The 25,555-nt window shown below is 43.5% G+C and overlaps 1 protein-coding gene across 8 annotated transcripts in view; it reads right to left on the bottom strand.

Moving 5' to 3' along the window:
* PCSK5 (proprotein convertase subtilisin/kexin type 5) overlaps positions 1-23,495 on the bottom strand; it is a 465,695-nt gene extending 442,200 nt beyond the window's left edge. For all 8 annotated transcript variants that reach the window (XR_010148685.1, XR_010148686.1, XM_016960969.4 and 5 more), the window contains exon 1: positions 22,772-23,495. Coding sequence is in view for 6 of the 8 variants with exons in the window: in XM_016960969.4 (XP_016816458.3) it covers positions 22,772-22,963 (192 nt within the window). In the remaining 2 variants the exon portion in view is untranslated. The remainder of the gene's footprint in view (positions 1-22,771) is intronic.
* Between the last annotated feature and the right edge of the window lie 2,060 nt (positions 23,496-25,555).

Genomic DNA, 25,555 nt, shown 5'->3' with positions numbered 1-25,555 from the left:
ATACTGGAACTCAGGTCTGCTAAATACCAGTTCAGTGTTCTCTCCCTACTGAAAGGGGACTTCGTTTTTTCATTGTTACAATGAGGGGGCCAGGTGACATTCTTGCTCCCAACTCTAAAACCCAATGGTCATTGGGTTTTAGGTCATTGGGTCATCTAAAACTACCTAAAGGTCATTTATATTTTAGGAGACTAGTATTAGGGCTCCTCTAAAGCCATGGACTGTTGGAAGTAGCATTTCTTTCAAGACAAATAAATTACCATTAATTTAAACACACTCTTCCTAATAGTAAGTAACAACCAAATCTGACGTGGTGCTGTGGGGGGCAAAAGGCAGTGCGTTAATGGAACAATGGATGCAACAAGATTCAAGCAATAAATTTTATGGAACTTCGTCATACTCTCACATCTCAGAGCCCTTTATGATAACACTCAAGTAAATCCATCTGGTTGAGTTAATAATTGGTTTAAATCTGTTACAAGTTAATGATGCACAGCCAAGCCATTCCAGGTACATGATGATACAGCGAATTTGTGACACGATTTGTAGATAACATTTTGCACTGCCTTTCATTTTTCTTTATTTCCTCCAATGATTAGAAAACTACAAATCATTTAAGAACAAACTGGACCTATAAATAAGACCTGTATGCATACAGGCTGGATTAAAAGAGGAGAAAAAAGCATTATCCTCAGGAATAACATAGGGTTTCAGAAGGGCCTTGCAAAGTTTGAGATAGATCCCAGGCTACTTCTATATACATATTTTGGCATTCCTTTTTTTAATAATACAGTAGGAATTACTGTATTACTGCATTGGGTTCCTACTGTCTTACAAAAAAAAAGGAATGCCAAAATCTGTAACTTATTTCAGTATTTATATGTAACCTCCAAATACAAGTATGCTATTCACCAGATAGTTCTGGAATGCACAATGTGTATTAGCTCCTAGTGTACTAGAAGCAATGAGATGTGGTAATGAGACATGAGATGAAAGTTTTCAAATGGACACTATATTTCAATCCAGCCAGGGCACAAAACTATATCTAAAAACTCATTGGAAGGTATCTCATAAATATGCAGCCTGGAGCCAAATGATCTTCTAGCCCATGTTCCCAGTATCCCCTGGGTAAGACCCTGAAGTTTACTTAGAGATTTGTTGTGTGGATGGGGCCTCTACAGAATCAATTACATTTAAAAAGCACAAATACGTGACACTAAATATCAACAAATATTTAAATACTCATATATGTGTAGCTATGTAAAGATCATCCCCTACCTCAAGTGCAAATGATTGTAATTAAGCAAAATCTGACTACCGACGCATCAAAATGCAATAGGGTTGAAAATAAGCTAATGATTCAGGTACTTTGATGGTAATGAAAAGAGAAAAGACTGAGACAAGAGTGGAGCGAGAGTGGACTCCTCTGGGAAAGAGAAGCTCTGAGCTCTGTGGGAACAGCCAGCATACCAGGTGCTGAGGAAGAATGTGCCCAGTCATTGTTCTGAATCCTGGCTGCTTATTTAAGAACCCACCCAAACCCAATCAACTGGGCTCCCTGAAGGTGTCTTTAAAGGCTTCTAGTTGTTTGAAACAAGTAGCCAGGATTGACAGCCACCTGAGTCAGGGAGCTGAGGATCAGAGAAAGAAAAGACTAAGTAAGAAGAGTTCCAAAAAATCAGGATTTGAGCGACTGCAAGGAGACAGAGCAGGTTCATTCTAGAAAGGATCTGGTGTGAGAGTGGGATGGGGAGGTGTCCAGAGCTAGGTCCCTTTGTCATTTACAAAAAGAGCAGAGGAAAATAGCTTTCTGTAGAGGAAACGATATTCAGATGACCGAAACTACGGCAAGCTGAACAGACAATGTTCTCCACACTACAGACTAGAGTCATTCTTTATGCTATGTGTATGTATGTACACATTCTCAACAATTACCTTCCGTTATCATGTAGTAGAGAATGGGTCACATGTCTGCTCAAAGCTGTCTAATGGCTTCTCTCCTCACTCAGTACTGACTGTGCATGCAAGTCTGCAAAGACCTATAGGCTTCCTCCTCAAAGCATTGTTTCAGGACCACAAGCAGCAGTAGCAGCGGTAACAACTGAGAGCTTGTTAGAAATGCTGAATCTCCAGCCCCATCTCAGATCTACTAAACCAGAATCCACATTTTAACAGGATCCCCAGGTGCACATGAAAGTGTGAAAAGCACCAACCTTCAAGATTTAACCCATCTCTCCGACCCACTCCCACTGCCTCTCCAGCCCATCTTCTACCACTCTCTTGCTCACTCAGAATCACCGGGCTTCTTGCCATGCCTCCAACATAGTAGGGTTCTCTCCTGTCCACGGCCTTTGCACTGGCTGTTCCCTCAACCAGAATGTGCTTCCTCCAGGCATCTTTAAGGCTCATTTCTTTCCCTCACCTTCTTCACAAATTTGCTCATGCCACCTTCTCCATGAAGACTTCCTAAGCCTGCTTACAATCGAAAAAAAAAATTTCCAGTCTCTGTTCCCCTCTTCCCTGCTTTTTTGTTGTTCTTTTTTCTTCTTCTCCTTTTCTCCTTTCCTGTTCTCTATCCATAGCACTTACCACTATCTGACTTACCTTTTGTTTCTTATTCATTTGATTATTAGAAATCTCCTTTGATAGACTGCAAAATACGACCACAAATTCTATGCAACTCCTTCTATCAAGAGATGAAATATATATCTCTACCTCTTGAAGCTAGGCTTGGTCATATGACTTGGTTTGACCTATGGGATATTAAGACAAAGGGAGAAATTGGAAAAGCACTTTGCACATTGAGACTACTCTCTCAAGCTGCTGGGATACCTTCCTGTCACTTGGGAAGATACCTAGCCTGCTGAATAATGAGACACAATGGCCAGGTCCCCCACCACTCTCCATAACCCAAGCCAGCACCAGCAACCAGCACCAACCACCAGATATGTGAGTGAAGCCATCCTAGACCAGCCAGGCCCAGGTGACCCAGCAGTCAACTCAAGAACCTACCAGTCAACTCATAGCTTCAGAAGCAAGAATGACTGTGGTGTTAAACCACTGAGTTTCGGGTGATTTATTTCTAAGCAAGTTGGCACACTCTTCTGATGAGCACATAAGTTCCAAGAACGAAGGGATCATTATGCACTGCTGCATCTTCAGGGCTCAGCACAGTGCTCAGCATAGTGTGGGCATTGTAAAATATTTGCAATGAATGTTGAAGGACAGAACGATGGCAAAGGGAAAACTCACAAGTGAAAGAAATGAATAAATGCCAGCCATGACTTCCACAGGTGAGAGACTACAAAGTGGGAGAAAGACTTGCTGGGTTCACTATAACCTTTGCCTTTTCAGAATTAGGTTGAACAAAATAAGATTTTAACTACTTTGGCAATAGAATAGCTTAGCAAAAAAAAAAAAAAACCTACATGTTCACACGCAATGTATCAATTATTTCAAAATAGTTCTTGTTTCATGATGCCTAACTTGCCTAAGACTTTACAACCAGGTGACCTTTAGAATATTTTTCACATTACGCAGCCTTTACTCTCCCTGTTTTTAAGCTATTCAGATTTTTAACAGATCGCAAATCGGCAAACCAAATCACTGCATGTTGCTTCAATTCTGTCTTGCCAAAGAAGAAAAATCTGCTGCTTTGGATTCATTTCAACAGTTGGAAATTCAGACCATCACATTTTAAATCTCAGATGTTCCCCACTGTGTCCACATCACATAAATCAGTGAGTGAACTGATACCCACATGTTTGTGAAGCCAGTTCTCTCACAACTAAAGCATAATGTCCTTTGGAATGGAGAGGCAAATTTAAGTGGATTCTGCAGCAGTGGGTGTCATAATTCTGGAAGCACAATGTGGCCCTCAGCAAAGGCACAAGCAAGTGCTATTGGCAAGCAGAAAGAGAGTTCTCTATTAAACAATTTTTTGAAGTACAAAATTAACATGCTGTTTTCATCTGATGGGGAAAAATAAAAGACAACCTGCAACACATTAAGTTTCTGTCTTCATGGAAAGAGAAAAAAAAAAAAGAACTCTGAATTTTCTAACGAAGCTTACCAGTGATTAACAGGTCTATCTGAACTCATAGAGTAAGTTTCATGCAAGGAACCGGCAAGGTCAATAAATAATGTGAGGACAAAGAAGCAACTCTGAGAGCAATTAAGCTCTAGGACCTTTAGGGTTTCTTTCAGGAAATGCAAATCTCCAAACAACAGAATCACATACACACATTGGAAATAACTAATAAGTGGCTTCTGATTTTTTTCTTGGATATACATATTTTACCAATTGAATAATCAGCAAAATGTATGCTGGAGTTCACTAGGGTCTTCCTATTACATCACAGGGTTCTTATCCAGAGTATCACAATCTTTTTCTCTCCTTTCACCACATATCTTAGTCTACACTGCACACAAGGCTAAGGAGAAAACTATTGAGCTTGGCCTTTTGTGTTTGTCGAGATGGACTAGGTTCCACTAGAGTGAACTGATCCCATGAGTCTCGGTGACTTAAAACAAAAAAGGTTTATTTCTAGCTCATGTTATATATCTATCGTGCACTGGGCTGGGAGTGCTGCTCATCGCATCCCTCAAGGACTCAGACTAATGAAGCATCCACCATCTGGAGCTCTGCCAATCACAGGGCAGATGCAGCTCACCACAAATCACTCACTGGCTGTAAATGAAGGGACACGAGTCACTTCTGCTCACATTTCACTGGGCCACTGAAGTCACCTGGCCATGCTCAACACCAAATATAGGGAAATTCAATCTTATAACACAGCCAAGGGAGAGAACCACAAACATTCAGTGGACAGTACTAACAACTGCTGCGGGCTTTATTTACTCCCTGCCTGTTTTTGCCCACTTCCATTTATCCATTTTAGAAAATCTTTGAGGGCATTTTTTTTCTTTTCTTTTTTTTTTTTGAGACAGAGTCTTGCTCTTGTTACCCAGGCTGAAGTGCAATGGCATGATCTCAGCTCACCGCAACCTCTGCCTCCCAGGTTCAAGCAATTCTCCTGCCTCAGCCTCCCAATTAGCTGGAATTACAGGCACCCACCACCACACCCGGCTAATTTTGTATTTTTAGTACAGATTGAGTTTCTCCATTTTGGTCAGGCTGGTCTAGAACTCCTGACCTTAGGTGATTCGCCTGCCTCGGCCTCCCAAAGTGCTGGGATTACAGGCATGAGCTACCGCGCCCAGCTCTGAGGGCATTTTAACTACAGAAAACTCTTCTAGGTGCCAACTGGGTCACAAAGGTGAACCACACAGAAATCCTATCTTTTTTTTTTTGAGATGGAGTCTCACTCTGTCACCCAGGCTGGAGTGCAGTGGCGCGATCTTGGCTCATTGCAACCTCTGCATCCCGGGTTCCAGCGATTCTCCTGCCTCAGCCTCCCAGAGTAACTGGGACTACAGGTGTGCATCACCACACCTGGCTAATTTTTGTATTTTTAGTAGAGACAGGGTTTCGCCATGTTGGCCAGGCTGGTCTCAAACTCCTGACCTCAGGTGATCCGCCCAACTCGGCCTACCAAAGTGCTGGTATTACAGGCATGAGCCACTGCACCCGGCCCAGAAATCCTATGTTTAGGGGGATTATTATCTAGCAGAGGAGAGAAAATTGGATAGATAGATAGATAGACAGAGAGATAGAGAGATAGATAGATAGACAGACAGACAGACAGACAGACAGACAGAAAGAAAGATGCATGGATGGTGGATGGATGGATAGATAGATGGCATGTAAGATGAAAATGCCAAGTGCCAATAAAAAGAAGCATACAAGGTTCAATGAGAGTTTAAACAAAGGAGGTTTTAGCCATAGGAAGTTTCATTTGAGGAAATGACATTTGAGAAAGGCTTTGTAGAACATAGTGAGATCTGGGCATGTGGATGTCCCGGCAGTGAGAATGACATGAGTAGAGGCAGAAAAGCAGGACATGCCAGTTCACGTGCACAGAATGGCAAAATAGTTAGGCTGAATGATGTTGAGAACATTAAAGAAGGAAGAGGAGGAAAGAGAAGAAAAAGGGAGAGGAAGAAGCAATTCTTTTTGACCAGAGGAAAGGGGGAGGCAGTGGGGACAGGGTAAGACTTGCACAATAATCCACATAAGAGTGACAAAGGCCTTACCTACAGTACGCCCATCACAATTGTGAGGAAGGAATAGCTCTACTTGCAAACCATATATCCCATGAGAAAGCTCAGCTTTTCCATCGCTCCTTCATCTGACCTAGAAAATACAATTCACCTTTCCCTCTATCTACCCAAGCCTGAAGGCCTGGAGGTTTGCAGCTTGGATCTGATAAAAGAAGAGAGGTCAAATGGGGAGACTCATCTCTACTGAGAGATTGGCTTCTGGCCATGTCACCCAACCAAGAGAATGTTCCCTTTATCATTAAAGGGAGTTAACTCCCAATAAATACTTGTTCTATTTGTCCTGAGTTTGTTTCCTATCTCCAAGGATGTTTCTGAAGCCACTCCTTAAGGACTGACCTGCAGGGCTTTATTTATGACTGTTTGTTCTAGAGTCTGCAATCCCTCCTTCTCTCTGGATTTAATTTCAGTGTTTTGGCACTTAAATGGCCAATCCGGCTAGGCCCTGCCAGGAGCCTCTGACCATCACAAGAGTGTACAGCTTATTTTATACAGAGGACCCTTCTTTTAGGACCTTTCACGTGCACCAAACCTGACTGTTTTTGCTACTTCCATTGCTTCTACATAAACAGTGAAATTTGCCCATGATTGGAAATTGTTTCTTACTACTGACCAGTTTCTTCATTAGGGAACTCTGTGCTCTTCTTCCCACTGCTCCAATAGACAAAAGACTTTCACTGCCACCCCAAGGAGATGGTCACAGCCAGAAGGATCCTTAGGGTTCACCAAGATCCACAGAGAAGCAATCATAGTCCTAGGATAATCTGGGACTTGGCTCTCGGAGTGCATGCTGTCACACTGTGTACTCTGACTCTCATAGCAAAAATGCTCATAGAAGTCAAAATCAGAAGAATGACCCTGCTAATGATGCCAAGGTCTGAAACACTAAAAGATAAGGGCTAGGCTATTTCCCAGGAAGCCTGGACTTTCGAATCCACACACAAATGACTCATCAGTCCTAGAACACTGCTTTTTACCATACCCGTTTATAGAATATACAATGCACTACTGATTTCATTCTTGACTATATAGAATTTTTTGTACTTTTTCTCCAGTGTTCACATTATTTTACATTTTATGTATGTTCCATGTCTGCAAAACACTTTAGAATTCAACCAATATTTAATGACTACGTATACACAGTGAGACACTATGCTATATGCTACAGAGTAATAACTAAGTCCCTGTAGACCAAAAAAAAAAAAAAAGAAAAACTTAACTATATTTAATTCCCTAAGAGAATTTTGGGCAAGCTATTATGCAAGTCAATGAAGTTAAAAATCAGAGCAATTTTACCTATACCTACATTTTACGTATACTTCCAGAGCAAAATATAGGTAAAGAGGTGATATTTAATGAGACAGGGCGCATTCAGCATAGTATGGCCATAGACAAGAGTTGACATTTGAGAGGTGCCTTCAAGAAGAGATAAAATTTCCAGAAGAGCAATGGATCAGGTGAATAGTTCAGGTGGAAAGACTGACAGAGCAACAGGAAAGCATTGAACGTAATATCTGGGGAATAATAGGAAGGTCTAGCTTTATTAAGGGAATGAGTAGGAGAAATGATGGAAAAACTATTTCAGGACAAGTAGGTACAGGCCTTTAAAAGCCCAGGGAAGGAATCCATTGTAATGCAATAGGCAAATGGGAGCTACTGGTGGCTTCTGAACAGGGAAATGACATCACCAAAATTAAGCCTTAAGATGATCCTCTCTAATCTCAAGCTCCACCTCTTCTTCCTTGTTAGTCTCCATTTACATTGTCTGACCTTCTCTTCCTCAGAGGCCTTTGCATTTGCCATCTCCTTTACAAAGACCTCATCCGACTCCAGACTACCATGTGGTTGGTGCTTTCTTAAAATTAGGTATCTGCGGCTGGGCGCAGTGACTCACGCCTGTAATCCCAGCACTTTGGGAGGCTGAGGCAGGCAGATCACAAGGTCAGGAGCTCGAGACCAGCCTGACCAACATAGAGAAACCCCATCTCTACTAAAAATACAAAAAATTAGCCAGGCATGGTGGCAGACACCTGTAATCTCAGCCACTCAGAAGGCTGAGGCAGGAGAATTGCTTGAACCCAGGAGGCGGAGGCTGCAGTGAGCCGAGATTGCGCCACTGCACTCCAGCCTAGGCGACAGTGGGAGACTCTGTCTCAAAAAAAAAAAAAAAAAAAAAAAAAAAATAGGTATCTGCTCAAGTGTTCCTCCTCAGTGATCTCCCTGACCAACTAAATGAGTTCTCTCACCCTTGGTCACACTTTAGTCTACTAACATGTTGCTTTCCAACAGCACCTATCATAATTTGAAATTATTTTACTCATGTCATTACTGGATTATGGCTTGTCTCCTCACACTATAACGCAAGCACCGTGTGAGCAGACAAATGTAATTGTATTGTGCCTAGTAGAATGGCTGATAAAATAGGTACTCAATAACTATTTTAACAGCTTTATTGAGATATAATTCACATACCAAACAAATCACCCATTTAAAGCAGTGGTCCCCAACCTTTTCGGCACCAGGGACTGGTTTCATGGAAGAAAATTTTTCCATGGACAGGGGAGGGGGCAATGGTTTTGGGATGAAACTGTTCCATATCAGATCATCAGGCATTAGTTAGATTCTCATAAGGAGCACGCAACCTAGATCCCTCACATGCACAGTTCACAATAGGGTTCGCCCTCCTACAAGAGTCTAACGGCCCCACTGATCTGACAGGAAGTGGAGCGGCTCACCTGCCCCTTACTTCCTGCTGTTCAGCCTGGTTCCTAACAGGCCACAGACCGTATCAGTCCATGGCCTAGGGGTTAGGGATCCCTGCTTTCAAGCAGAATATTAAATTGTTTTTAGTATGTTTACAAAGTTGTACAAAAATCGCCATAATCAGTGTTATTATTTTTTGAGACAGTGTCGTGCTGTCATCCAGGCTGGAATGCAGTGGCACCATTACGCTTACTGCATCCTCAAAATTCTTGGGCTCAAGCCCTCTTTCTGCCTCAGCTTGCCAAGTAGCTGGGACTACAGGCTACCATGCCCTGCTAATTTTTTATTTTTATTTTTTTTTGTAGAGAACAGAGGGTGTCACTTTATTGCCCAGGCTGGTCTTGAACTTCTAGCCTCAAGTGATTCTCCCACTTTGACCTCCCAAAGTGTTGGGATTACAGGCAACAGCCAGTGAGCCAGGTCAACAATCTATTTTAGAACATTTCATCACCTCCCAAAAAACTCATACCTATTAGCAGCCACTCCCCATTTCCCACCAACCCTTCCAGCCTTACACAACCATTAATCTACCCTCTGTCTCTGTAGATTTGCTAAATCTGGACATTTTATATAAACAGAATGATACAATAATGGGGCCTTTTGTGACTGGTTCCTTTCACTTAGCATAATATTTTCAAGGTTCATCTACATTGTAGCATGTATCAAAACTTCATTTCCATTGTGAAAAAATGTTCCATAACATTAATATGAATACACCAAATTGTATCCATTTATCCGTTGATAGACAGTTGGATTGTTTCTGCTTTTTGGCTATTGTGAATAATGATGCCATGAACATCTATGTACAAGATTTTGTGTGGACAAATGTTTTCATTTCTGTTGGGTATACATTTAGGAGAGAACTGCTGGGTCATATAGCAGCTGTATGTTTCACCTTTTGAGGAACTGCCAGACAGTTTTCCAAAGTGGTCTCACAGCTTTACATTCCCATTAGCACATTCCCATTGTAAATTGGAGAGTTGCAATTTCTCCACATTCTCATCAACACTTGTAATGATCTGTCTTTTTTATTATAGCCATCCTAGTGAGTGTAAACCAGTAGCTTATTGAGGTTTGACTTATATTTCCCTGGTGACTAATGATGTTATACATCTTTAGATGTGCTTCTTGCCCATTTGCATATGTGCCTTGGAAAAATGTCTACTCAGATATTTTGTGCCCATTTTTAATTGAGAAATTGGTTTTTTATTATTGAGAGTGAGAATTCATTACATATTTTGGGTACAAGTCTTCCTCAGATATGATTTGCAAATATTTACTCCCATTCTGTGGGTTGTCCTTTCACCTTCTTCACGGTGTCCCTCAACAACTATTTTTTAAATAAAACAATGAATAGAATTAATCTTTTATGACAAAGGAAACGTGTGACTGGCTCATAAATATGTGACAAATTCATGGCAGGGCTGGATCTAGAAGGGTGACTCAAGTCACCTGTTTTCAGCTTTGAGTTTCCTTCACTGGTTCCCAGCATTGTCCAACCAGCCCAGGAGCAATGACATCATCCCGTGATGAGTCAAAGAATGCAGCATTTGGCAAATTGGTCCGTGAGCACCAAATCGAAAGACGCCCCATAGTTAAAAATAAAGAAAAAAAGGTCTTGCTGGAAGCTAGCCTGTAATAAATCCTAAGTGGCCTACAATTTTGTTTTCTTTGAGAAACTTCGAAATTGATGAATGGGGTTCCCGCCGACACACAAACATATTAGTTAAATGAAACTAGAATAGGCACAGGATGAGTAGGCAGTATCTTTCTAAATTTACATTATGGATATTTGCTTACAAAATTATAGGCCCTGGGATGATCTCCCCTCCCTGCTCTGTATTCAGACTACCCAGCTTTATTTTGGTTGAGGATCTCCCACCAGAGAAAACAAGGTACAAGCATGGGAACATGGATATACAGAGATCTGGTATATTTTTACAGCTGTAAGAGCTTCTCAGTATAGAAAAATACCAGACCTTAAGAACTTATTACAAAAATATCATCCCTTAAGTACTTATTTTATATATATATATATACACACACACACATACACACATATATACACACACGCACATACACACACAGAGAGAGACAGAATATAAACAGTTTGTTATACTGGGAAAGGCATCAAGGAAAGACTTGCTTTTAATAAATCTTAACTAGGTTCAATGCTGGCATGGTATCCAAAATGTAATTTTCCCAGGATAGAATTAACCTCTCAGATAATGTATACAAAATTAAAATAGAAACTTAAATACTTCTTTTGTGATGCTAACCTCAATTAACAATCAGATTACCATACAAATGTAAACAAGATTAATCTATTATATAGAGCAATCTAAAAATGTTATATGTGATAGAGCAATCTATAAATAATTTTAAAGACTCATTTTAAAACTTATCTGTATTCCTATAAGGTGGTAAAGTTTAGGCTAAGAATACATGAAAGGCATGTTCAGAACACAGCTTTGTTGTACTATATAAAATACGTATTTAAAGGGCAGAATACATGAAATGTGAATAAATTACAGTTATAATTATCTGTTATAATACTGAGATGGAAAGTAGACTATGTGACAACCTAAGCTAAAAGTCAATCTAAAATGTGAGATAGTATAGACCATTTTAAAAAATCATCCTTAAATATTGTGTCCTGGTTTTACATTCTCTGTTTCCACTGTTCCCTCTATATTCAGTGTTCAACACAATCTTCAGTTTTTAAACCAAATATGGGAGTTGAAAGCAATCATCCATGTGTCTGTCTTTATCCCTTAAGTTGGTAAGGGACCTGCAGTGCAAATAATTGCACACAGATGTGTAAAGCAGAGATAATACCTACATTTATCCAAAGAGAATGAAATACGGGGTAAGCTTCATGTTTATCTGCCCAGTGGACATATCAGCACAAATTACTTGGAATCCTCTTCTTCCACGCACTGATAACCCCTCAAATACTTCAGCCTCTGTTTCTTGACTCTTTCCAACCCATTAGCCTTCGCCTGTTCTCTGCCTGGTCGTCTCACCTGCATCTCCATACCCTGGACCTTATCATTGAGCAGAACAACTCTAGCTAGTAGCTTACAAAAAAATAAAAATACTCTCTGGGTTGGCTCTCATCTTTCTGCTTCTACCACTCTTATCAAGCTGGCCATCCATTTTTCTTTTGTTTGTAAAGCCGCTATGGCCACCCTATTCCATTGGTCCAGTAGTCCTATTTTGGCCCCACCACCTTCCTCACAGACTATGGTCAACCACTTCAGAAGTGGCACCTTTTATATTCAAGAACTGTTTGCCTCCTAGTTTCCCAGAGTCTTCTTTCGCCTTCTCTCTTACTCTGGTAAATTCAAACTCCTTGTTTTGTCCTTTTTTTTTTTTTTTTTTTTGAGATGGTGTCTCACTCTGTCACCCGGGCTGAAATGCAGTGGCGCGATCCTGGCTCACTGCAACCTCCACATCCTGGGTTCAAGCGATTCTCCTGCCTCAGCCTCCTGAGTAGCTGGGATTACAGACGCTCGACACCACGCTCAGCTAATTTTTGTGTTTTCAGTAGAGATGGGGTTTTGCCATGTTGGCCAGGCTGGTCTCGAACTCCTGACCTCAGGTGATCTGCCCGCCTTGGCCTCCCAAAGTGCTGGGATTACAGGCGTGAGCCACCACGCCCAGCCTGTTTTGTCCTTTTCTAATCTCAGGCTCCTGAACATTCGTGAGAAAGGCACAAAACAATACAGATTGGTTCATTTTTTCTTTTTTTCACTCACTCATTTAATCACTACTCACTGTGCAATGGCTAAGGACAAGCAGCAAATAACCTCATTGCTATTTGGCACATTTTAATATAGTCATCAATCATTAATTGTTATCAGCATTTCCTAAAAGTGTTCCAAAATACTGAAGTATCCAGACATCCATTTCCTCCAGTTCCCGCTGCTCCAACTTGCCACAGGTGGTCTTCATCTTTTTTTTTTTTTAAGTTCTGGGATATATGTGCAGAACATGCAGGTTTGTTACATAGGTATACATGTGCCATGGTGGTTTGCTGCACCCATCAACCCGTCATCAAGGTTTTAAGCCCTGCATGCATTAGGTATCTGTCCTAATGCTCTCCCTTTTCCCACCACCCCCAACAGGCTCCAGTGTGTGATGTTCCCCTCCCTGTGTCCATGTGTTCTCACTGTTCAACTCCTACTTATGAGTGAGAACATGTGGTGTTTGGTTTTCTGTTCCTGTGTTACTTTGCTGAGAATGATGGCTTCCAGCTTCATCCATATCCCTGCAAAGTACATGAACTCATTCTTCTTTATGGCTGCATAGTATTCCATGGTGTATATGTGCCACATTTTCTTTATCCAGTCTATAATTGATGGGCATTTGGGTTGGTTCCAAGTCTTTGCTATTGTAAATAGTGCTGCAATAAACATATGTGTTCATGTGTCTTTATGACAGAATGATTTATAATCCTTTTAAGTGACTGAGATTGAGGCCACTCTATACTTCCTTTCCTCCTCAGTGGAATTCCTCTGACTCGCCACTCGCCCTTCCTTCCTCTTTAGTCTGAGGCACCACCGTTTCTCTTCCTTTCCAGATGGACTTTTTATCCCTCTTTACTTACACCCTGCATGCCCCCTGCCCACGTGCTCACTGTGTTTCTCCTGTACCACACACTGTTCTAGGTGCTGGGGATACAATCATGAATGAGGCACTGCCCTCTCAAAAAGCTCACCAGCTAGTGGAAGGATAGGTGTGTAATTACACACACACACACACAAATTCACATACAATTGGGATGACTACATCATTTATCTTCCAAACTTGGACATGTTTGAGAGTGAATGGGGAGGTAAAAAATAAATGGGGTGAACCGATTTACTGCAGGGTAAAAAAAAAAAAAAAGTTGTTTGTTTTTTTTTGCTTTTTTTGAGACAGAGTCTCGCTCCGTCACCCAGGCTGGAGTGCAGTGGCATGATCTCGGCTCACTGATGCCTCAGCCTCCTGGGCTCAAGCAACTGTCCCACCTCAGCCTCCCGGGTAGCTGCAACTACAAGCACAGACCACCACACCTGGCTAATTTTTGTATTTTTAGTAGAGACAGGGTTTCACCATGTTACCCAGGCTGGTCTCGATCTCCTGGCCTCAAGAGATCCAGCTCCCTCAGCCTCCCAAAGTGCTGGGATTACAGGCATGAGCCTCTTCACCTGGCCAAAAAATTTTTAAACAAGATATAATAAGTCTCATTTACTGAGTATTTGTGTGTCAGATACTATTCTAGCTACTTTTAACTCATCCTCACAACAATTGTATGGGGGGATCACTCTTGTTATTATATCCCTTACACACATGAAGAAACTGAGGAACAGAGAGCTTAAGACACTTATCTAGGGTCCTCCAGCTAGGAAGGAGCAGTATTAGGTTTCAAACCCTTTTAATTCTAAACCTATGATCCTAACTACTCCAGCACATTGGCAAGAAAGAGATGAAGGGAGGGAATGGAGGCTGGCAGGTGGATAGAAGCAGATGTCCAATGAAAAACTGTTGTACTCCGTTTCTCTACTGCCCCACAACCTGACTTCCACTCCACTATTCAATCAAGCATTGGTGCTAAGAGCACTGGAAGCCTCCTTATCACTTTACACAATGATCCCACTTATATGTGGAATTTAGGGGAGAAAATGTTGATTACATAGAAACAGAGTGTAACAGTGACTACCGGGGTGAGGAGAGGGAGGAGGGAGATGTAGGTCAAAGGGTACAAACTCACAGTTACGTAGGATGAATTTGTCTAGAGATGGAATGTGCAGCAGGAGTACTAGGGATAAACAACATAATAATACTGTGTTGTTTATTGACTATTTGCTAAGAGACTAGATTTCAGGTGCCCTTACCACAAAAAGGAGGGGTAATTATGGAAGACAATAAATATGTAAATTTGCTTACCTGTAATAATCATTTCACTATGTATATCAAAATATCATGTTGTATACCTTAAGTATAAACTAATGCTGAGCCTATCCTTTTGTTCTCAAAATGATCCTGCAGACTGTCCTAATTCTACACAACAGTCCACCATTCTCCTGGCCCCAAGGCTAAAACTTTACAGCTATCTTCACATTCTCTCTCCTCCTCATCCCCTACTTCCATTTAGTTACCAAGCCCTATTGAATCATCCTCTACAAGAACTTCCAAATCTTTCCATTGTCACGGCTCCTGTTTCCATTACCAATAATCATTGCCAACACAATAACCACTCTGCCATTATGCATTCAGTTCATTGTGCACACTGCTACCAGCAGACTCTCCCAAGGCGTGACTGAACCATACTATACTACCCAGAAGTCCATTACTATTTGTCTTACTAAATGATAATTATGGGTGAAAATGTTCTAGCTTCTCAAGAACAGAGAATGTTTTCTGATCTGTACGTTACATGGTAGACTTGTGCTGGTAGAATCAGTGGGTTGTTGTCTCTCCTTCTCAGAGATCTTCAATATAAACTTCAATATAAACTTATCCAAAATGATAAGGTTGAAACTCTCTAGCCTAGGCATTTAGGGCCTATAAAACCTGATCTCTAGTGGGTTTTTTTTTTTCTTATCCCACATCTCTTTTCTCTTATTCTAGTAACAGCATCCCACTTTCCTTTGGGGAACTGTCCTTACCCCACTGGTGGACTGCCCATCAAGGGTCAACATCTCCCTTTGAGGGAGGACATGTGACCCAAGCTCACCCATCAAAATACTGCTACCCTCCTAGACAAAGTGATTGGCCCACATGTGGGGATACGACCCCAATCAACGATCAGGAGTCTTTTTCAGGGGTTAATTTCAATACTGGATAAGAAAGGTACTAAGCAGCATATGAACTTTGCTGCTTACTAGAAAGCACCTTCTGAGGGAAAAGGAGAAACAGCTGACATTAGCACTACCTCTGGCTTTTCAGCTGGACAGGCCCACAATCATTTTTTTGAAACTCTTGGATTTAAATATGTTTCAGAACTCAGAATTATTCAGGTGAGAATAGCACAATGAGGCACATACTTGAGTATATTACATACATCTCTATCTGGATCAAGGACAACATCACTGCAATCAAATTCAATTCATATTTCTGCAATGAAACAAACTAAGGGCCTAATGAATGTCAGTTTAGGTCAGGGTAGGTTTTGCCATGAAGAAAGTGCAGATCAGGTAAGGTCTGATTACAAAAAGCGTTCAGCTGTTTTCAGAAAGGCATATAAAGGCATGTGAATCTGTTTAAACTAACAAATTCCCAGTATGCTTACCTGCTTGTTTGTTAGTTTTAAGCAGTTTCGGGTTGATTTTTGACACTTGTACCTGAAAAAGTCCCATCTATATTCCTCATGGGCCTATTATGTGTCAGTTTTACTTCCCACTAGTCTTCTATACAGACTCACACTGGAGTCAAACTAAAAGACTAAGTTTTGATACTTTAAATAGAAAATCTTGCCTGGTCCCAGTGGCTCACACCTGTAATCCCTTAGGGACACCAAGGCAGGTGGCTCACTTGAGATCAGGAGTTGGAGACAAGCCTGGTAACATGGTGAAACCCCGTCTCTACTAAAAATACAAAAATTAGCCAGGTGTGGTGGTGCGTGCCTGTTATCCCAGTTCCTAGGGAGGCTGAGGCAGGAGAATCACTTGTGCCTAGGAGGCAGCGGTTGCAGCGAGCTGAGATTGTGCCACTGCACTCCAGCCTGGGCCACAAAGCAAGACTCCGTTTCGGAAAAAAAAAGAAAAGAAAGAAAATCTTGCCACCTCCATATAGTATATGTCTTATAAACAAGGGCTGTCCAACAGGAGATGGGAGCCTTAGCTGGCTGGTTTTCTTGTCAGTTGCCCCCTCCCCTGTCCTGTCTCCATGGCTCTCGGGGGAAAAGTGTAGCTATCACATCATCCTACGGGAGAATCAGGCACAGCACTTATTCCTCTTCCTTTCAGCCCCCATTATATCCCCAGGGACAATCACAAGAATCTGGAAAATTACTGTATGTTGTTATTCTCTTCTGAGTGCCTGTGCATCTCTTAGGTGTCTTGAAAGATCATATAATGCTCCCTATGCCTTATTTTAGCTAATACACACTCATCTTCACTATTAGGTCACCTGATTGTCACAGCAACCCTATGAGGTGGATGGAGTAGGTATTATGGCTCCCTATCTGAAAAATGAGGAACTGAGGGTCAGGTTGGTTGATAAAAGTAAAGACCCTGGAATTTCATTCAAACCTGACTCTTAGTCTTGTTCTCTTTCCGATCTAATTTTACTCTCAGGATGAACTCAAATTGGAGAGTTTATTGGCATTGATTGTTCCTCCTTGGTACCCTTTGATGTAGAGATGGATAATCTGTTGAAACTAGTGAGAACACTACATGAGTAATTTTACTCTAAACTACGTGAAACTTTATTCTGGTAAAAATAAAAATTGACATATATATGCTGTGTATATGTACATATATTACACACATACATATCTGTGTATATATCATATATAAGTATATGTGTATATATGTGTGTGTGTGTATTCTAGCATGCATTAATGTCTATAAGCATTTATTTTTACCAGCCAGGAAGCTAAAGTCAGCTTTTCTGTCATTGATCACAACCTGAATTAAATGAATAAAAAAGTCCCAATGCAGAGCAGTGCCTGGAGATACTTCAGCCTTGGTAAAAACCAGACACTGCTTCACATAACTTGAACCGACAACAAAAATATCCCTCCCTGCCCAGGGGATATTTCTGGGTCAGGACTCCCTCTCTCAGCCAAAGAGTCAGACATTGCTGAAAATTTTCTCACCGTACTACCCTGTTTCTCTGGCTGACCTTTAAGGTTAGGACCTCTGGATGTAAGCCCATGAAAGACAGTGATAAGGCAAAGTCAGCTGCCTTTAGGCTCACAAAAATGCAGTTTTTCACTTCAAATAGACCCCGAAATCCCCAATGACCACATACAAACCATTCCTTATCTATGAGGTTAATGCAGCAGACACGCCATCACCAGGCCATGCACTCTGAATTGTTTTTTCCAGCAAAGGTTCCCCTACTATCCCTTCATTTGCCTCATCATAAGAAATATGCATATGAGAGTGGCTAGCAGGGGTCAGGGCTGAGGTTCTTGAGCATGAAGAGCTGCCCTGTGCAAAGCCAGATATATCACACAGAGACCAATCTGGGACTACAGCACCAACTAACTCTCCTGTTTATAAAATGCCTAAGAATTTATTAGGCAAGCACAATCCACTCCCATACAACCCATCAGACTAACCACATCCCCTATTTCCAGGACTATCCATAAGCACCCAGAATTCACTGCCCATGTGAATCAACATTTCAAGCGTCCTATAATATTCACAGCTCAAAATTAATCAGCAGGGTGGGAGGTGTTCAGGACATCTCTGAACAAAGTTCTCCCTGCGAATGTATCTCTCCCTACCTACTTGGAAAATGCTTCTTCTAGCTTTACTCATACAAACTACACTCAGAATAAAAAATAAAATGTAAATGCGAATATGATTTAACAAAATTTTTCAGGTTATTTTTCCTCCCTTTTGTCCATCCGCAGTATGCTTATCCTGTAACATTTCATGGCCTATGACTAGGATCAATGAGGGAAGAGGGCCCTGCCATGGGAAATCAATCCTAATTGTTTAGAAGGTAACATAAAACTATTTTTAAACTATTAATATTTTAAATTACTCATTGAAAGGGAAAATCATTTTCCCTGCCTACAAAGCTATGATATGGTTCTTACAATTCAATCTTCAAAAATATATTTTCCTGATCTTCACATTTCGCATCTCCATTTTTAAAATGTCTTCCTTTCTCCTTATCTAAAACTTTGAATCTCAATTATTTTGACCTTTCTCCTCAGATTCAGATTAAACAAACCTTTCGCTGCAAGCCTAACTATGTGCTGAGCAATGCATAGTTAACTCACTCTATTATCTAGAGATTTATCATTTTACAGATGAAGGAACAGAGGCTCCATTAAGTTCAGTGACTTTCCTGCTTTCACAGCCTCAAAAGTGGCCTCTCCAGAGTTTCCAAGTCCACATGCTGTCAATGGGGGGGCTCTAGGTAAAATATTTTTCCCGTATGGCTTGCATTTAGTTTTATCCTTCAGAGGTGTTATTCAAATTGTTATGTGGTTTGGGGAAGGGGCTTTGCTACTGGTAATCTCAGGCTGGAATCAAGGATTATAAGCAACTCACAGAAGGATAAATACAGCTATTGCACATTGTAAACAATCTGTTTGTTCACAAGGGATCTTCTCCCTGAATTCAAATAACCAGACATTAATTCTTCTTTGTAGATTTACTCTAAATGGAGGTCCACAATTAACAACATGTCAGGTCTTATTCCTTTATATCATTTCAATTGCCTAACCAGTAGATTGTTAGCTCAAAGGGTCAGAGCACATGATTAGTGAGGGAGGACAAAGGCTTCTCCCTCTATTCCCATGCAGGTCAATAGGCATGCACACCTCCTACCCTCGGCCAGCTCAGAAGGTGCTGGTTCCACTAGATACTAAGAGGGCTGGTAGTCAGAACTTGTAGGGAAGAAAAGCAGGGCATTCTGCAGCTGACTCCGATACCCACCAAAAGATAATATATGCTAACATGACAACAACTAACAATGATTACGGTTAAGTATTATTATTGCAGGATTTCAAGGCACAACCATTCACAAAATATAAACATTTTGTGAAAACATATGCTAGCTCTATAAACAAAGGCAAGAAAACCTTCATTTATGTTCCCTTCTGGAAATCAAGCACGTCCTTTTTGCTTGTTTGTTTGCTTTCTTCTTGTGTTACTCTGCACATCCCATCTTTTTTTAACGGAAGAGGCACAGCTATTATTTTCCATAGAAATCCCCCGGCCAGAAATCTTACCTCTCGTGACTTTCAAATGCTAAGATGCTACACAAAACATTACATTGATATTCTGAGCAAATGGTCAAAACTGTACCTTTACTGTGGTGAAAATTTACTACCTTACTCACCTAGAATATCATACCGAAGATATAAAAAATACTACTAGGATAGTAAATGACTGCAGAAATAATAACAAGTTTCAGTTCCAATTTGCAACACGTAAGATGAGACCCCAAGCCCAAATGGGTAAAAAATAGAACATTCCAGAGGCATCTGCAAATTAGTTACTGCCCTCAGCTGATCCACAGCTGGTTTACTGATGGAAAGAATAACAAAAGGATTCTAAAGTGTTGAAAGGTCAGAGCAGTAAAGGATGAACAAGAAATACATTTGGCCCGTACAGTGCAATGATATTGCACGTGTGAACTCCATTTACCACCCCGAAGACTTAGCATAGGCTTAAGCTCCTTTGATCTACAGAGGAAATGCTCTCCACTATAGAATAGCTGATCTTTTTACACTGGTTCAAGGGGTCCTCTGTAACCTCTATAAGCACTAAATTTCCTCATTGGCGCTGTAAAACCACAATAAATCATCCTTGGTGTTATTTGTATGTAAACTTTCTTAGCATTATTATTTTTAATGAGAAGCCATGAATCTTCATTATAAGGCCTCTTGTAAAAAGTCAAGCAGAGGTGGCAGGACATTGCAATGTTTGCTTGTTCAAAAGTGGATTGGGTGACAATTTCTCCCATCTCACTATGCCAGATTCTGTCATATACCAGTTCTGCTCAATTAATTCAGAAAGGTAACAGCTGTTTCTGCCCTTGTTAAAGTCAAGAAAGCTAGGTTCGTTTGAACTAAATATCTGTGAACTGAGACCAGATATTTGCTTCCAGCCTACTGAGCCATTAAATCAGAATTCAAGGAAATGGAGATTTTACTTTCTTCCTCCTTCATCATGGGATAGAAGGGTTCCCTAAAAGGCAGGATCCATGGGGGACTGGGCCTGCAACAGTCAGAGTAGCAGGTCTGAATCACTGCTTTACCACTGTCTAGCTGGTCTCCGTTTCCTCATCTCCTGTGTGTGAGGTAATATTCACCAAACAAGGTTGTTTTGAGATTAAGAAAGAAGGGTATGTTCAAGAATTTATTCCTCCAAAAATGCCTGGTCATGTGTGAGATGTTCAATGTTAGCAGAACCTGAGATGAATCTCTGGAAAGATTAATAGTACTAGCTACTTTCAGTGCTAGCCTGCCCAGTTCCATTCCCAGGGCATAGGCAGTGCCCAACTTTAAGTTCATGTAAAAAGACCTGAACGGACTCAGTGTTTTCTTCCAGAGAAAAAGAAGCCAGTAGAATCCCAACGAGCCTTTAGAATGGAAATCTTCCGCAGATAACAGTCACTCAAGCAACAAAATCTGGCTGGCTTCCCTTACTTCCTTAGTTCCAGGGGCAGGAGGGAATACAAACCGTGCCCCTTGCCCTAGTCTCAGTTCTCCACAGGGCCGGCTTCTCTGGAATATGTCCTCCCTCTGGGCGGGCAAAGAGCAAGATCTTGTGCTCTTGCTCCTCTGAACACTCCCCGCACTCCCCAGCTCCTTCTAAACGCGGCGACAGCAGCTCTGCCTCCTCTCCAGGTGCCGCATCCCCCAGGCGGCGGGGAGGAGGGGCGGGGGGTGTCCCCGGGTTCCTGGGCGTGGAACGCAATGGCCTCAGAAACTGTCCGTACTCTTCCACTCCGCCGGCACCAGCCAGCACCTCCCTCTCCCTTCCCCCTGGCAGAGCACGCAGGGTGCGTGCACCCCGGGCAGTCCCCAAAGCGCGCCTGCTGGAAAGGCGCCATCCATCATCCTCACCTCCCATTCCAGCGGATTCTCGCCTGAGCCCAGCCAGGGCCCGCCCCTCCGGCCAACCCCAAAGATGCTTGCGGTGTGTATGTGGAGGGGGGTACTTTCTGGGACCCACTTTCATAGCCCTCTCTACCCCCATTTCTCGCAGGGGTGTGGGGGGAAGAGAACCAGAAAGCCAAGACCACTGAACCCGGAGTACTTCCAAATCTGTTACGCTTCCAATCATCCTCATAGCATCACCTTAGTTTATGGGCATTTCTCCCTAGCAGGAGAGCTCTGCCAAAAGCCCGAGAGCGGCACCCCACAAAAACCCCGGGCCCCTGCTGCCTGCCCAACTCTCGCCCCACGGCGCAACCTCCCGGCCCGGCACCTTCCGTCCCGGGGTAAGACTCCTCGTTTTCCCGGAGCGGAACCCAGCCAGCCGGTTTCGGAAGTTTCCCACCTCCCCACTCCAACTCCCTTCCGGGAGCCCCCACGCGGACCTCGCTTAAGGCGACAAAGCCTAGAGGTCTCCCCTAAATCTGCACTCACACCGGGTCCCGCCCCCTCTTCCCTCCCCCTCCTTTCTCCTCCCTTCCAGCTCCAGTCCCCGCGCCTCCGGCGTCTCCAGCGCCAGAGGTTCTCTCGCCCAAGAAGAAACTTCTTTCTGGGCTAAATTCAGGTCCGAGCAGGAAAGGCTTTCCCTTCCCCGCAGGCATCAGAGGCGCGCTCACCCCCTATCCCCACGATCACCCTCTCTGAGACTGCCTCAGATTACTAGTGCTACTCGACTTTTCAGGTCAAAAGGTCCAGCCGTCTCTGAAGCCACCACGGGGGCACTCTGGATTTTTCCCGAGACCCTACCAGTCCCGCGTGGCTTGGAAAAGACAAGTAAACAAAACACGGACCCGGCAACTCTGGGGTGTGTGTGTGTGTGTGTGTGTGTGTGCGTACGCGCGCGCGCGCAGGAGACAGAGCATCGCCCAAGAGTTAGGGCAACAGCTGCTAGAGCACATCTGGAAGAGGGGGAGGGGGTTCCACGCAGAGGGGACAAGAAGCCCCCAGTGGCTTCAGGGCCGAGGGCTGGGCTAGCCTGTAGTTCGTTACCTGTCCTATGTTGATGAATCCGTACTTGCTGGCGATACGGTTGGCCTCCGGGAAGCCCCCGGCGATTTTGACTGCCCAGTGGTTGGTGTAGACGCGCGTCCGGCACACGGGGAGCAGGCAGCCCCCGAGCAGCGCCAGCACGCACAGCAGGTCCAAACGTCCCGGGCAGCAGCAGCGGCTCCCCCAGCCCATGGTCCCGGCGCCTCGCTGCTCCCTCGCTCGCTGGCTGGTTCCGCGCACTAAGGGCGCGCACAACTAACTTCTCCGGCCTGCGCCGCCCAGCGAGCAGCCCCGGGCCGCCGCAGCTCGCAGCCCCGGGCGATCGGCAGGAGGCGGCTAGCCCCGGCAGGGAGCAGAGCAGCGAGCCTTACGCCGGCTCCTAGACCATCCCTGGGGCTGCCGGGACCTGTGCTCCCAGCTCTCCGGCCCGCGGGGCGCTCGGCGATGCTCCCCGGCTCGGGCGCAGGAGGCGGCTGAGTGGGGCGGGCGTCCTCCGCAGTTGTGTTTCGCCCGGCTCGGCTCCCGGACTCTCCGACTCGGTCTCGCTCCTCCCGGGGCCCCCGAGCGCGGCGGAGATGGCCAGCGGGAGCGGTACAGGCAGCGACCGGGCGCCCCCTCTGCTGGCCCGGGCTCCAAACGCTCGCTTGCTCGCTCCCAGCGCTCCCTCCGGCTCCGAGCAGCGCGCGGGGATTCTGAGTGGCAATGGCAGCAGCTCCTGCTCTGCATAAATGACTTCCCCCGCCCCCCTTAACACCCCTCCTTTCCCACATCGCCCTCCTCCTCTCCCTCCCCCGCCCTCTTGAAAGCGGCCGCAGCCAGGCGCCGACCAGGTCCTAGCGCCTCCGGGTTCGCCCAGCTGTAACCTCCAGGGTTCCGGGCAGTAAAGGCAAGTCTTTCCAAAGGACTGAGAAGAGCGCTCCGAGATCGTGGTTTTACTCCCTTCTCTTCCCTCCCTGCTGGATTTGTATGAATTTACCGCCACTTCCCGAAAGACTATAAAGAAATTTACACGCCGGTGCGAATTAACCGCCCTGAAGATTCATTCATCCTCGTTCTAAACGTCCTTAAATAACTAGGCATTTAAGGAGGTCACTTACGTGTCAATTGCCGAACAAATAACTCGAGATTTTCACTTCGTTAATTCTTCATGCTTTTCAGCAGCTGTTTATTTTACACTTTCTGCTCCCGGGAGAAGCTACCACACAGGGCAGTAAGTCGCATCGACTCCTAGAAATGGCTCGAAAGCCAAGTCTGTTGCCTGCTCACTTTCGAAATCTGCGCATCCGATACTAGGCAACGCCACGGGAGAGTACAATTCCGGCCTTGGAAGTGAGGAAAGATGTTTCTATGAATATTTGGTGTGCTAGTGGATGGACATGTTGGGCCAAGGAAATAACTCCATTCATTTGTTGGATTGCGTCTGACGAGGGCTTCTTTTTCTCCACCAAGGGAAAAGTTTCCCGACTTTTCCAAGCACAGTCCTGTAACAGTGAAAGACTTTAATATAAAAAAGACCACAGAGGAAGTTCAGATGAGATATGTGGCGGCGTCACCTTCATTACTCTATCATGCACTGTGGCAGCAGGCAGGAGGGAGCTCAAATTAACCCTCTTCTCGCTTCTCCTTTACAACCTCCCTGCCTTCCTGGAGCGGGGGTGGGGCACAGGGTGATTTACTGTGACAAGAAAAATTATCCCGTATGAAATAATTCAACTGACTTTAAAAGTATTCACTATATCCCTAACTGTCCTCCTTTCTCTCCTCCTACCATGCCCTATTTCTTTCTTCCTGTTAATTTAAATGTGTTTGAGATTAATTAACTCATCCCACCTATAGCTTTTGGTACTGATTTTTTAAAATCTGAAAGATACCTGCAGACTTAAAATTCCACTAGTACCTTTGAGCATAGCATTTGACATTTTACATATTGTATAAGGTATGCTATATTATTTAATCTTGAAAACAAACCCACAAAATAACATCATCCCCACATTATAGCTGAAGAAATAGAAGATCAGAAGAACTAAAACATGTGCAGAAGTGTATGTATTTTATTCGTTTATTTATTTGACTGATTCAACACATCTGTTTTGAGCACCTAGCATGTGCAATGAATTGTGCTGTACACTGGAGAAAGGGGAAGGGGGAGGCACAAAAAATTAGTGGAATTCAGAATCTCTGAATACTCTAGAGTAAATGTGGTTTATTATTGAAGGTATGTATGTATGTATGTATGTATGTATGTATGTATGATTTTTGAGACAGAGTCTCGCTCTGTCGCCCAGGCTGGAGTGCAGTGGTGTGATCTTGGCTCACTGCAGCCTTCGCCTCCCGGATTCAAGCGATTCTCCTGCCTCAGCCTCCCCGAGTAGCTGGGATTACAGGCTGGCTAATTTTTGTATTTTTAGTAGAGACAGGGTTGGCTGGTCTCGAACTCCTGATCTCAAATGCTCTGCCTGCCTTGGCCTCGCAAAGTGCTGGGATTACAGGCATGATCCACCATGCCCGTCTTATTATTATTATTATTATTATTTATTTTTTTGAGACGGAGTCTCGCTCTGTCGCCCAGGCTGGAATGCAGTGGCGCGATCTCGGCTCACCGCAAGCTCCGCCTCCCGGGTTCACGCCATTCTCCCGCCTCAGCCTCCCGAGCAGCTGGGACTACAGGCGCCCGCCACCAGGGCTGGCTAATTTTTTTGTATTTTCAGTAGAGACGGGGTTTCACTGTGTTAGCCAGGATGGTCTCGATCTCCTGACCTTGTGATCCGCCCGCCTCGACCTCCC

This window comes from Pan troglodytes, chromosome 11, assembly GCF_028858775.2.
Source record: "Pan troglodytes isolate AG18354 chromosome 11, NHGRI_mPanTro3-v2.0_pri, whole genome shotgun sequence".
NCBI classification, from domain to species: Eukaryota; Metazoa; Chordata; class Mammalia; order Primates; family Hominidae; genus Pan; species Pan troglodytes.
This window is presented reverse-complemented; position numbering and strand designations above follow the sequence as displayed.